The sequence below is a fragment of the Sapajus apella genome, unplaced genomic scaffold (assembly GCF_009761245.1).
Source record: "Sapajus apella isolate SASKATOON/1434 unplaced genomic scaffold, GSC_monkey_1.0 scaffold45, whole genome shotgun sequence".
NCBI classification, from domain to species: Eukaryota; Metazoa; Chordata; class Mammalia; order Primates; family Cebidae; genus Sapajus; species Sapajus apella.
This window is the reverse complement of record NW_022436985.1, coordinates 15,345,831-15,359,157: the sequence shown is the minus strand read 5'-3', so window position 1 is coordinate 15,359,157 and position 13,327 is coordinate 15,345,831. Positions and strand designations below refer to the sequence as shown.

General features: G+C 42.1%; 1 protein-coding gene across 1 annotated transcript in view; it reads right to left on the bottom strand.

The window, feature by feature from the left end:
* Nucleotides 1-244: 244 nt before the first annotated feature.
* TMEM150C (transmembrane protein 150C) overlaps nucleotides 245-13,327 on the bottom strand; it is a 77,393-nt gene continuing 64,310 nt past the window's right edge. The window contains exons 7-8 of the mRNA XM_032239781.1: nucleotides 7,833-8,010; nucleotides 245-2,481 (exon numbers count right to left, since the gene is read on the bottom strand). Of these exons, the coding sequence (XP_032095672.1) occupies nucleotides 2,273-2,481; nucleotides 7,833-8,010 (387 nt within the window). The 3' untranslated portion in view covers nucleotides 245-2,272. The remainder of the gene's footprint in view (nucleotides 2,482-7,832; nucleotides 8,011-13,327) is intronic.

Below are 13,327 nucleotides of genomic sequence, written 5' to 3'. Positions count from 1 at the left end.
AGTTTTGTGGGACCCAGGCTTTAAACCTGTGGAATCTGACACTAACTCCGGGTAGTTAGTGTCAGAATTTGAATTGTAGATACCCAATTGGTGTCCGGGAGAATCAGAGAATTGGTTGATGGTGTTGGAAAATACCTGACCAATAAAGAAATTTAAGTTCATTTTTAACATAATATCTGACTGGGTTTTCACATGCTTCAATATTAGAGAAGAAATGGTGGTATAAGAGATAAGAAAATCACAATTATGCATAAAAGAATTTTATTTAGTGGTTAGATCCCAATGAATAATGTCAGTCATTGCTTGATTCTGCTAAAATGTGCTATTTAGATATATTCTTAAGAAAGTGTACAATTGCATCACCAAAAGCTGTTTAATTTGGATTGTGTAGAATAAAAGAAAACTACATAAATCTTTGTTTTTTTGATAAAAATTTTAAAATATAAAAATGAAAAAAAGAAACCCAAAAAAGCAGTATTCAAAACTAACAAATGTCACCTTGGACTATTTACAGTAAGATGCCTTTTTGACAGGAGAATCTTGTTCTCTGCTTGTTCTTTTCATCACATTTTACTTACAGGGATTCTCACTCCCCCATCTGACCCCTATTCATGCCCACTTCCATTCCTGTCTCACGTGAAATAGCCATCTTCCATGCTGTCTCACTCAGCTTTGAGTCTCTCTCTGACACTCCTTTTTCCTACTCTTAAATTATTTATTGAGCACCTAATATGTGCCAGGCACTGTGCTAGGAGGTGGGGAAAAATACACAGATGAAAAGACATTGACCTGTTCCTCAAGAAGTTCAGATTTTGGTTGAGTTAAAAAATGTTTTTCATATTATATTCCATGAAATCCCAGGCATCTACGGAGTAAATAAATCTGAGGATTTCTTGAAACAAAGTGCACTCGTGGAGGGACTGTCCACTTGGCTCACTCCAACACAGTCTGAATTTGGAATTCTGCTCTTCGTCATGAAGCCCAGCCTCAAAAGCCCACACCTATAGTCTGAGTTCTGAACTCTCAGCAGGTGGGAACTGGGAACTGCGGGCTGGCTAGCAGGGGGACCAGCTGTGTCACTCTGATTTTTAGGAAGGGTATTCTTTTAACTGGCTTCTACAAATTCCAAATTTGAAAAGCCCTTAATTAATTTAAAAAAATACTAAATTTGAGCAAAAGATACATACGATATGTATTAACAAAGTCTCCCCAGATTTGGACTTGCAACAAGATGCTCTAAAATGCCTATCTTTGATAAACGTCCAGCAGCAGTTCTTATTACCTCTGCACATCCATATCTCTTTCCACTTTTCTGTGACTATTTTCTTAGCGTCCAACAGAAGCCTGCAGGTGACCTTTGTTTTTCTGCGATCATGGCTGAACCCAAAGCACACTAAGCTCTTGCATTTGGTTTAGATCTTGTCCATGAGGCTTAGAGAGAGTCATGGTAGTTACTTGAAGGAAAAATAAACCATGGAATATAAAAAAATTGTCGATGGCATACTATGGAAGCAAACACTAAACCATACCTTCACTGCCCCCTTCTTGTTCCGAGCCTGGCAGACAAACCCCTCCAAATATTCACATTTGGAAATCATTCTCAGTCACAGTGCACCAGGTCCAAATCATGGTGGTGGGCTCTTCCCTCACAGTCTTTACCATATTCCTCTCCTGGGATCCACACAGCCGACCACTGAACAACGATGAAGGGGGCTTCCGTGGCAAAGTTCTACCCACCATGCCTTTCCGCAGGCCACACGGGGTCAAATCTCAATAGAATTTCTGTCCTATTTGACGATACACTATCATCCATTCAAGAAAATTAGCGCCAGATTCAGAACTTCCTCGCGAGCTGGTTCCAAGCCCTTTGGACCTGAAGGCAACTTCGGGAGTTGGCGTGATTCCCAAGGAACATTTGGCCTGCCCTACTCAGTAGGGTGCTTGAGACATGTGGAGAGAACGGGAAGAGGAGGGAGTGCTGGGAAGGGGACGGAGAAGAAGTGACCATGCACAAGCTTCTTGCTCTGTCGTGCATATATTTTCAGTGTAACAGCGTGTATTTCCACACATAAGGGCTTGTGCTTTTTCATTAAAGAAATAACTCGCCCTGAAAAGCTCATTTGGCAAATGTGGCCATGAATGTGTGTGTGTGTGTGTGTGTGTGTGTGTGTGTGTGTGTGTAATGAGGTTCTGTGTCAGGTCCCGTGAGTGTGTCCTCCTGGCCCCTCCCCCACTGTCACACTCACCTCACCAGCAAGGAAAAACTGATGGGTTACACCTGGTCAGTCTGATATTCAGAAGCTTCCGACAGGCTTTCTGAGAAGCTTAGGAAATTCTCCTGGTACTCAGAGCAAACAATCTCATAGCGGTAGTGGCGGAATTCCATGGCAAAGGTGCCAAAATAAGACAGGAAGCACATGACCAGGCCCCACTGGACCCTTGCTGCGTACATGTGGATGCTTTGGGCCATGAGGATGAAGTCTGGAGAGAAGCGGTCAAGGAAAATACCCGCATCAGGCACATTAAAGCTGAAATCTTTCCAGGGCAGAGCGAGAGTATAGGAAAAGTCTGGCTTTCCTCGTCACTAGTAGCTGGTAGCCTGCTAGAGCTTGCTGAAAACGAAAACCGACATGAACAATAACAGTTAATATGACTGAGCTCTTATTTGGTCACAGACACGCTTTTAGGTGCCTTCATGGACAGTATCACTTAATCCTCACAACAATCCTCTTATCATTTTGTTTCTCTTTTTTACATGTTCTGTTTGCCCTTAAATACTCTTCTATCCAAATCATTGCCAGTTTGTTTAAAAATAGGGAAACTGAGACCAAATGGGTAAGTAACTTGCCTGAGGTCACACAGGTATTAATTGGCTGAGCTGGGCTCAAACCAGCGCTCTAACTCCTGCGCCATGCACTCAACAGCTGTACTTTGTAGCTGCTTAAGAAACTGGGAGGTTACCAAAAAGATTAGAATTCCAAAGAAATTAGTTGGCCAGAAAAATCAAGCTATTTTTTAAAAAATCATGGCATACTATGATTCACACTGCAAATGGCGAGCCGAGATCGGCCACTGCACCCAAGGCTGGGCAACAGAGCGAGACTCCATCTCAAAAAAAAAAAAAAAAAAAGAAGAAATCACTGCAAATGACTGTGAGTTCATAGCTATCATTATATCTGCAGAAATAATTTTGAACATATCAAATTACTAACTACCTACATGTAAGCTGTTTGGCTCTGCAGTACTACTAACAATGTCTAGTGGCTGGCCCTTCTGACTGTTCTAATTTTCACTACTGTCTTTTAGACAATACTGTATAGACTACTTTCATTCCTGGTATCACGTTTAAACTTGCATGACAAACAAATAGATGAGGCCAGGTGGGGTAGCTGCCTGTAATCCCAGTGCTTTGGGATGCTGAGGTGGGAAGATCACTTGAGCCCAGGAGTTTGAGGCTGCAGTGAGCTGTGATTGCACCGCTGCACTCTAGCTAGGGTGAAAACAAGGCTCCAGTTTTAAAAAAAGAAAAAGAGGGCCAGGCGCGGTGGCTCACACTTGCAATCCCAGCACTTTGGGAGGCTGAGGCGGGTGGATCACGAGGTCAGGAGTCTGAGACCACCCTGGCCAACAAAGTGAAACCCCGTCTCTACTAAAAATACAAAAAATTAGCCAGGGGTGGTGGCGTGATGGGAGGCTGAGGAAGGAGAATCACTTGAACCTGAAAGGCAGAGGTTACAGTGAGCCAAGAATTGTGCCACTGCACTCCAACCCGGGCGACAATGAGAGACACTGTCTCAAAAAAAAAAAAAAAAAAAAAGAAACAGATCAGATTCTTATGCCTTGATATATATGGAGTGTGTGTGTGTGTGTGTGTGTGTGTGTTTGTGTATCTGTATAGACACAACAGAATAAATGGAGGGAGGAGCTGGGAAGGAGAAGGGTGAGACATTCATAGCATGCTTTAGTGAAGAGCCAAGTGTCTGAGGAGCTAAATACATGTACTTAGAAAGATTAGAAAGGTCTCCTTAGAATTAGTTCTATCTTCTGAAATTAGACATGAAATTGGGAAATTTTCAGAGAGCAAGAATGTGAATTACTTCAGCCAGACTGCTCTGCTGACTGGACTTTGATCCATTCACCTGAGAACCGGAAAAAAAAAAAAGATTCCACATGTTCAGAAAGAACATGAATCAGAATCATTTGGTGAAAGCTCAAAACTTGGGATAGGCTGGGCATGGTGGCTCACGCCTGTAATCCCAACATTTTGGGAGGCTGAGGAGTGCAGATCACTTGAGCCCAGTACTTCAAGACCAGCCTAAGCAATATGGCGAAATCACATCTCTACTAAAAATACAAAAATTAGCCGGATGTGAGGGTGCATGCCTGTAATCCCAGCTACTCTAGAGGCTGAGATGGGAGGATGGCTTGAACCCGGGAGGCGGAGGTTGCAGTGAGCCAATATCATGCCACTGCACTCCAGCCTAGGCGACAGAGTGAGACCCTGTCTTGAAACACACACACACGCACGCACGCACGCACGCACGCACAAAAGGCCAGGCACAGTGGCTCACGCCTGTAATCCCAGCACTTTGGGAGGCCGAGGAAGGTAGGTTACCTGAGATTGGGAGTTCAAGATCAGCCTGACCAATATGGTGAAACTCTGTCTCTATTAACAATACAAAATTAGCCGGGCGTGGTGGTGTGTGCCTGTTATCCCAGCTATTCAGGAGGCTGAGGCAGGAGAATCACTTGAACGCAGGAGGTGGAGGTTGTAGTGAGCCAAGATTGCACCACTGCACTCCAGCCTGGGCAACAAGAGTGAAACTCCATCTCAAAAAATTAAAAACACACACACGCACACACACACAAAACCACACACACACAATATCTCAGAATAATTTAAAGTCTGCACATTCTTCCGAACAAGGGTGCAAAATATTGCCAAAGAAATATTCACTTATTACTTAAATTAATGGAGAAATCACAAATATCCCATATTGGCAGAGTCTTGACCTTTTTGATCATAAAGTATTTATTAGGTTGCTAGTAAGGAGCAAGTATTTTGGCTTGAACTTAAGTCCTTAAATGTTCTCTATCTAATGTGACTGTAGAGCTTTGGAAAATCAGCAAAATGGTGGAATGGAAATTTGTGAATGAAGAAGAAATAAATAGTCCAAATACTCCACTAACCAGAGAATGGGCTCTGAACTGTGTATATTTTCATATTTTATTCTTTCCACCCTCATCTTAGGGTCTGCTTCTATTCATATTTTAAAGCTACTTTCTGTTTGTTTTTTTTTTAAGAAATTGATATACTTTTTTTTTCTAGCTATTTTTGAACTTTAAATTTATTCATTTTTATTTCAATAGGATTTTGGGGAATAGGTGGTGTTTGTTTGCATGAATAGGTTCCTTAGTCATGATTTCTGGGATTTTGGTGCACCCACCACCAGAGCAGTGTACACTGTACCCAATGTGTAGTCTTTTATCCCTCACTCCTCTCCCATCCTTTCCCAAGTCCCCAAAGTCCACTGTGTCATTCTAATGCTTTTGTGTCCTCACAGCTTAGCTCCCACTAACATAGGATGTTTGGTTTTCCATTCTTGCTGGGTGCGGTGGCTCACACCTGTGATCCCAGCACTTTGGGAGGCTAAGGTGGGCGGATCACGAGGTCAGGATTTCAGGACCAGCCTGGCTAACATGGTGAAACCCCATCTCTACTAAAAGTGCAAAAAGTTAGATGGGTATAGTGTCACCCACCTGTAATCCCAGCTACTCAGGAGGCTGAGGCAGGAGAATTGCTTGAACCTGGAAGGTGGAGACTGTGGTGAGCTGAGATTGCGCCATTGCACTCCAGCTTGGGCAACAAGAGCAAGACTCTGTCTCAAAAAAAAAAAAAAAAAAAAAGATTTTCCATTCCTGACTTACTTCACTTAGAATAATGGTTTCCAATTCCATCCAGGTTGCTGTGAATGCCATTATTTCATTCTAAAGTTACTTTCTCTTTTTTTCTTTTTATTATTTTTTTCTTTTTCACCCAAATCCCATCTTGATAAAGCCACTTCTCTAAGGTGGGGTCCTGTAGTGGTTAAAAAGTGCAAGAGCTGAGCCTGAGTTTAAATCTTGATCCACCACACGTTATCTGTGTGATCTTGGGCACATTAAACTTCTGTGTGATTCACTGTTCTTCTATGTTAAGTGAAGATAAAAAGAGTTGATAAATTTAAAGTACTTAGAATAATGCCTAGCACGCTGTATAAGTATTGGTGATTATTATGACTGAAGATGTATAATTGTGTTTACCGTACAGTCTACCCTTTAGGAACCTTGATTCCCTTCTCTGGTTTCCTGAGGAAGAGGACCTTATTAGAGTGAACACTTCTTTTATTTTTCCTTTTCCTTTTTTTTTTTTTTTTAGCCAAGGGCTCCCCCCTGTCACCCAGGCTGGTTTACAGTGGCATGATCACAGCTCACTGCAGCCTCAAATTCCTGGGATCAAGTGATTCTCCCCCCCAGCCTCCCAAGTATCTTGGACTACAGGTGCACACCACCACACCTTGCTAACTTTTTTTTAAAACAAATTTTTATAGAGACCAGGTTTTGCTATCTTGCCCAGGCTGGTCTTGAACTCCTGGGCTTAAGTAATCCTCCTGCCTCAGCCTCCCAAAGTGCTAGGATTACAGGCATGAGCCACAGCACCAAGTCTTTATTATTGATTGATTGATTGATTGATGGTTAGAGACAGGGTTGATCTTAGCTTACTACAGCCTCAAACTCCCCAGCTCAAGCAAGCCCACCTCAGTCTCCCCAGTAGCTAGGATTACAGGTGCTCATGACAACACCCAGCTGATTTTTAGATTTTTTTTTTTCTTTTTGTAGAGACAGGGTCTCGCTTTATTGTCCAGGTGGATCTTGAGCTCCTGGCTTCAAGTGATCCTCCTTCCTCCGCCTCCCAAAGCGTTGAACGCTTCTGATTACTCCACTCCATGGAATGAGTGACTGCTCTGATTGGTGTGATGGGAACTGGAAGGCTTCTATTGGGCTGCACTGTTAGCAAGTGATGTCACTGCATCCCACCCTAAGATAGACTCTCTCTGGGATATGTGAGTGAGCTGCTCTCCTCTGCCTTTCCTTGGTTTCTCTGCTTGTTACTGGGTGGTTAAGTTGAATTCCAAGGTGTGAGAAAGGAGCCCTTCAGCATTTTCCTTTCAGGTTTACTAGAATAAAGGCTGATTTCTTCATCCATCCCCATCTGACTTTTATTGTCTATTCTCAATTGGTTCAAACTCTGAGGGGAGGAAAAGAAATGAACAGCATCCCCAAACCTCAAATATTTGAGGAAAGCTACACATGCAACATTAATTTAATGCTTGAATTTGTCTTCCAGAAAAGCTTCATTCTTTTCCTGGAAGATATAAATATATTGGCCCTCTGAAATTCATTTCAGAGCTAATAAATGAAATGAAATAACAGGGCTGTTAATAAAGTCACAGATGAATTGTTTCAAGCTGGAGAAAAAATGACAATTCTCTTTTGGCTATGCATTCTCCGATTTTCACAAATGATAACTTTTACATCATTAGTGATAAGGAGAGTGCATGACACCTTCCTCATCTGGACAGGGCAGACCTTGTTTTATTTTTATTTCTCCGTCTCCCCTTTGGCATGAAAAATCGGTCTGAGTTTTTGTTTTTATACCCATTTACCTTTGTTTTGCCTTAAGATTCTGAGATGATCTGGCAGAATATCCTAACCCACTGGGTTCTTCTGCAGAGACAACTTACTTGTTTTCACCTTACTGGCAAAAGAACATTTTCACATTCAAAGGATATAGAGGACCACACAGAGAGTGATAGATGCCGACAGAATAACCCGTGGAATTCCAACTCTCCGTCCTTCATTCTTGATGTTGACTTTGAGTGTCAGTGCAGCCTGGATCCAGCAGGTCAACGTGCCAAATCCAAAGGTCAAGGAAGTTCCGACGTTATGGATTTCTTCATCATTCGTGAGCTTAGGGATGAACGGATAATGATACATCAAGGCCCATTCAGCAAAGAAGACATGCAAGTTGAAGGAATATATGAGGGGAAAATACAGGAAAAGAGATATCCCAACAATGGGAAGACAGATTGTAGAAAGATTAGCTCTTTGTTCTATGGTTTGAACTCTGAGGGGATGAAGGAAATAAATAAGTAATACCCCCAACCCTCAAAAATATTTGTTTAGAAAAAGTAAAAGAAAACAGCAGGAGAGTTACAGAAAAAGAAATGTTTCTACAAGTATACACCCCAAACCTTTCCAAGCTAAGAAAATTAGAACAGGGATTTGAACATGGTTTTTGCTTTTTGTTTTGTGTGTGTGTGTGTGTGTGTGTGTGTGTGTGTGTGTTTTGTTTTTTGTGTGTTTTTTGAGACAGGGTCTCACTCTGTCTCCCAGGCTGGAATACAGTGGCATGATGACGGCTCCCTGGCTCAAAGTGATCCTCCCACTTCAGCCTCTCAAGTAGCTGAAACCACAGGCGCATGCCACCATGCCTGGCTAATTTTTTTCTTTTGAAGGAAATTTTGTATTACTTTAATTGTTTTCTAATGTACAGAATACTCAACAGTGTACATTTAACCCAGCTTGGTGGCAAGTTCTTTAGCCTTTGCCTTTTTGAGCTTGGCGATGCGAGCCACAGACTTGGGACCCAGGACACTGCCTCCCCAGTGACGGCGGATTACATCCTATCTGTTGTTGTAATTGGTCCTGATAGCTTCCACCAGCTTAGCCAAAGCTCCTTTGTCTTCCGAGTTAACCTGTGTGAAATCGACAGTGGTGCAGGTCTTCCTGGGGACTAGGCATCCCAGTCTTGTCCCCTCCTTGATAATGCAGTAAGGCACCCCCATTCTACGACACCGGGCAGGCAGGAAGACAACCAGCTCGATGGGATCCACGTCATGTGCAGTCACCACCAGGTGACCTTTTTTGTTCTCCACTAAGGTGGTGGCAGTGTTAACTCTTGCTTGAAGGACAGGTGGTCCCTTACTGGGGATGTCCCCTTTGCCGGCAGCTTTCTTCTCAGCCTGGGCCAACAGCCTCTGCTTCTTCTCTTGCTTTGTCTCTGGTCTGTACTTATGGGTCAGCCAGAGAGGATGGCTCTCTGCCACTGTAACCTGATATAACAGGCCAATTTCACAAAGTGGGTGTGGTCACTTTGGGGCTGGATATCCTGTCCAATGCCAACGTTCTTAGGACTTTTCTCAAAGCAGGGCTTCACCACTTTCTTGGCCTCCTGCTTTTTCCCAACAGCAGGGGCCGGAGCCGCCTTCATCATTCTGGCCTTCTTTCCTTGCAGCATCTTGGGTAGCAGGAGGAGAGTACTATTTATTTATTTATTTTTTATAGAGATGGTGTCTTTCTAGGTTACCCAGGCTGGTACAAACTTCCGAGCTCAAGTGGTCCTCCCGTCTTGGCCTCCCAAACTGCTGAGATTACAAGCATGAGCCATCAATCCTGGTCTATATATATTTACTGACAGAGGACGGCCAATTCTAGGCAAGTCAAGATTTAATTGGCGTGGACAACTAAAACCTTTTAAGCTATGTTTTTTACTCTTACAAAACTGGCCTATGTAATGTGAGTAATTCATCGTTTGTTTTTTTGAGACGGAGTCCTCTGTCGCCCAGGCTGTAGCTGGGGTTACAGGTACGTGCTACCACACCTGGCTAATATTTGTATTTTTAGTAGAGACAGAGTTTCAACATGTTGGCCAAGCTGATCTCCACCTCTTGACCTCAAGTGATCCGCCTGCCTTGGCCTCCCAAAGTGCTGCAACTACAGGCGTGAGTCACCGTGGTGCCTGGCTTAATTTTTTTTTTTTTAGACAGAGTCTCACTCTGTCACCTAGGCTGGAGTGCAGTAGTGTGATCTTGGCTCACTGCAACCTCAGCCCTCCGAGTTCAAGTGATTCTCATGCCTCAGCCTCCCAAGTAGCTGGGATTACAGGCATATGATACCATGCCCAGCTAATTTTTTGTATTTTAGTAGAGATGGGGTTTTACCGTGTTGGCTAGGCTGGTTTCGAACTCCCAACCTCAGATGATCCACCCGCCTAGGCTTCCCAAAGTGCTGGGATTACAGGTGTGAGCCACCATACCCGGCCCTAATTCATTGTTAATGGGAAATTTTTTTAGTTTTATTTTCCTATAGTAATAAGAAAAACTGTTGCCTATGAGCTTTTGCCACATACAGAGACCCACAGTGGGACAACAGGATTTGAAGATTCATACTCAAGGCTTTTGTAGAGGAAATAGGTTAAAGGACTTCCCTTTAGGTTATTTCCACTGGGGGGGTCAGATGTAAACTCCTCAAATTATTACCCACTGATATTTTAAAATATATCCATCACTTGGGCCAGGTGCAGTAGCTCACGCCCATAATTCCAGCACTTTGGGAGGCCGAGGCGGGCGAATCACCTGAGGTCAGGAGTTTGAGACCAGCCGAACCAACATGGAGAAATCCCATCTCTACTAAAAAGAAAAAATTAGCTGGGCATGGTGGTGCACGCCTGTAATCCCAGCTACTTGGGAGGCTGAGGTAGGAGAATCGCTTGAACCCAGGAGGCAGAGGTTGTGGTGAGCCGAGATTGCGCCATTGCACTCCAGCCTGGGCAACAAGAGTGAAACTCCATCTCAAATATACACACACACACATAATCTCCATCATTTAAAACTCCTTTTGTATTTTCATGTATATATATATATATATATATATACACACACATATATATATGTAAATATATATATATTCAGATTATCACCATTAGATCATAATTTTTTAAGTCAATCGTACTTCACCAAGACTATCTATTTCTCCAAAAAAGAAAAAAACAAAGTCTATCCATGCCTTCATCAAACCTAACATATATGTTTGTGCATATACACATGTATACACATATATACACATTCGAGATGGGGTTTTGCTCCGTTGCCCAGGCTAGAGTGCAGTGGTACAATAAAAACTCACTGTGTATTTACATATAGTTTTTAATTGCACATATAGGAAAGTAAAATCTACTGTTGAAGACATGGCTTTAAGCCACTGTGAAAATATTATTTTTTTGAATTGCTGTTGTTTTCAGATGTCTTGTTGTTTGACATTGTTGTTCATAATGGTTGCATCAGATCAATATTACTTTTCCCTTACAATTTTTTCTGCTGTTTTTGGCTGTAGGATTTTTACCTCTTTTTTTGAAGAACCCATGTTTTCTCTCACAGCTCAAAAGATGTATTTTCAAAATTATTTAAAATAATGATACCTGCAAATCAAATTTTGCTTCTAGAAAATTGGTTTCCCATGCTATATAAATCTATTCATTCATTATTTTTAATCTTTTAAGAAAGATAATACAGTTACATAGTTCAAACTTAAAAAAATTATAATGAGGGAAAGATTGAAAAGTCTGTCTCCCATCCCATATACTAGCCACCTGCTTTCTCCATAGGAAACCAACTTGTCATTTCTCGTGTATTCTGTTATATTCCAGCAGCAAACGTACGTCAGAAGTAGTGTCAATATTCATGGTCTTGAGTATTTGTGGTTCACCAAAGCCACCCAATCTTGGGGCTTTTTCTAGGACTTTCGTAAAGAACAAAATGTGTTCTTAGTAACTCATCAAAGCCCTGGTCAAGAGAAGTGACAGTGATTGAGCACTTTACAACATGCCTGTACCTCAGCACAGGCTGGTAAGTGAGGGAGACTCCCACCAAAAGTTCAATTAAAATGTCCCATGCTGTATCATTTTGTATCTTAATAGGATAAACTCTCAATAATTCTCCTGGTAATCACTGCCTCAACCAATCTATTCTAAGAATGCAGCTTTCTGGTTGCCTAGCTGGATATAAATGGAAGATAGAATGTTAGAGGAATTGGTGAGATTGCCTATTTACATCTCATCAAACAAAAAATATTCATTGGGTCACTACTATGTGCCAGGGGAAGTCTTTGGGAATGAGTGATTCTGGTTTACACTTGATCTTAGCCAAAAGGCCGAGAAGCGATGTGATCCTGGTTTAATAAATTAGCAGTGCTGAGGGCAGGACAAGAAACAGCCTTAGAAAATCCACTACTATTTTCATTAGAAACATTACTAAATGCGCACTAGAATGCTGAGGGTCTTGAATGCCTATGCCATTTGGGATTTCATTCAACAGACGGGGGGAAGAGTGTCAGGATCAGTGTTTGCCCACAAGGAGGAAGTTTCTAGCAGCAGTATAAATAGCATAGGTTGGAGGCTGGTAGGGAGGGAGGGAAATCAGTCAACCACTGAAATAGTACAGAGGTTTCCTTGTCTATTTTACAAATAAAGTCATTCTTGTCAAGAGGTGCGTAATGGTATTGGCAAGGAAAATTATGCTAACAGGTTGTGAACTTGAGCTTCTGAATTTCTAGGAAGAGGAGTTAGAGTTAGTATATCTTTATATAAGTCATAGGTGTTCTAGAGAAATTCTGGGCTTCCAGACTTGGCTTCCACATAAACTCGATAATCTGAAAAGCATGCTTTCATCCCATAAGGATGTTTGGTATTTAGTCATAGAAAGACAATGATCCTATTGGTTTTCTAGAAAGGTACATTGGGATCCAATTTGTTATGAAAAAAAGTGTAAACCACTTGGAAATCCTTTGTAGAAAATACACAGCTGTTCCAGTAGCTGCTCTTCTCAGTAGCCACGCTGTATTTCATAGGCATATTTAACACCCTCGCACGTGTAAGAGAACTCAGAAGACCAGGCTGAGAGACTAGAAAGGCTAAACCCTAGAGAACCTGTGCATATTAGAAACCAGCGTTCCGTGTGTGTGTGTGTGTGTGTGTGTGTGTGTCTGATCTTATTTATTTGTTACTCAAAAAATCTTATTTCTGACTGGATTCAGACTTAGAAATAGAAGCTTGCAGAGAGGAAAGTCTGCATCTCTTTGTAATTTGTTGTTTCTGCTGCTTCTCTTTAGCCTCCTTCATTCTCTTGGCCAGAAGTTCAGCATACTCTGCAGTCTCTTACTGTTCTTAGTACGCTGCTTCTTCAGAGCAATACGCTGTCATTTGTGCTGCAGGACACAGGGAGGAACAAGACGCTGAATCTTGGGTGCTTTGGTCCTAGGTTCGCACCTTCTTTGTTTAAGGGCTTTCTTACAACATACTGGCAGATGTCATCTTCTATAGAGAAATTGAAAAGTTTGTGGATTCTGCTAGCTCTTTTGGGCCCCAAGCAATGAGGCACCATAGTATCAGTCAGTTCGGGAATATCCTTCTCTCCATTTACTTATTTTTTAAAATAACCAAGTTGAGAAC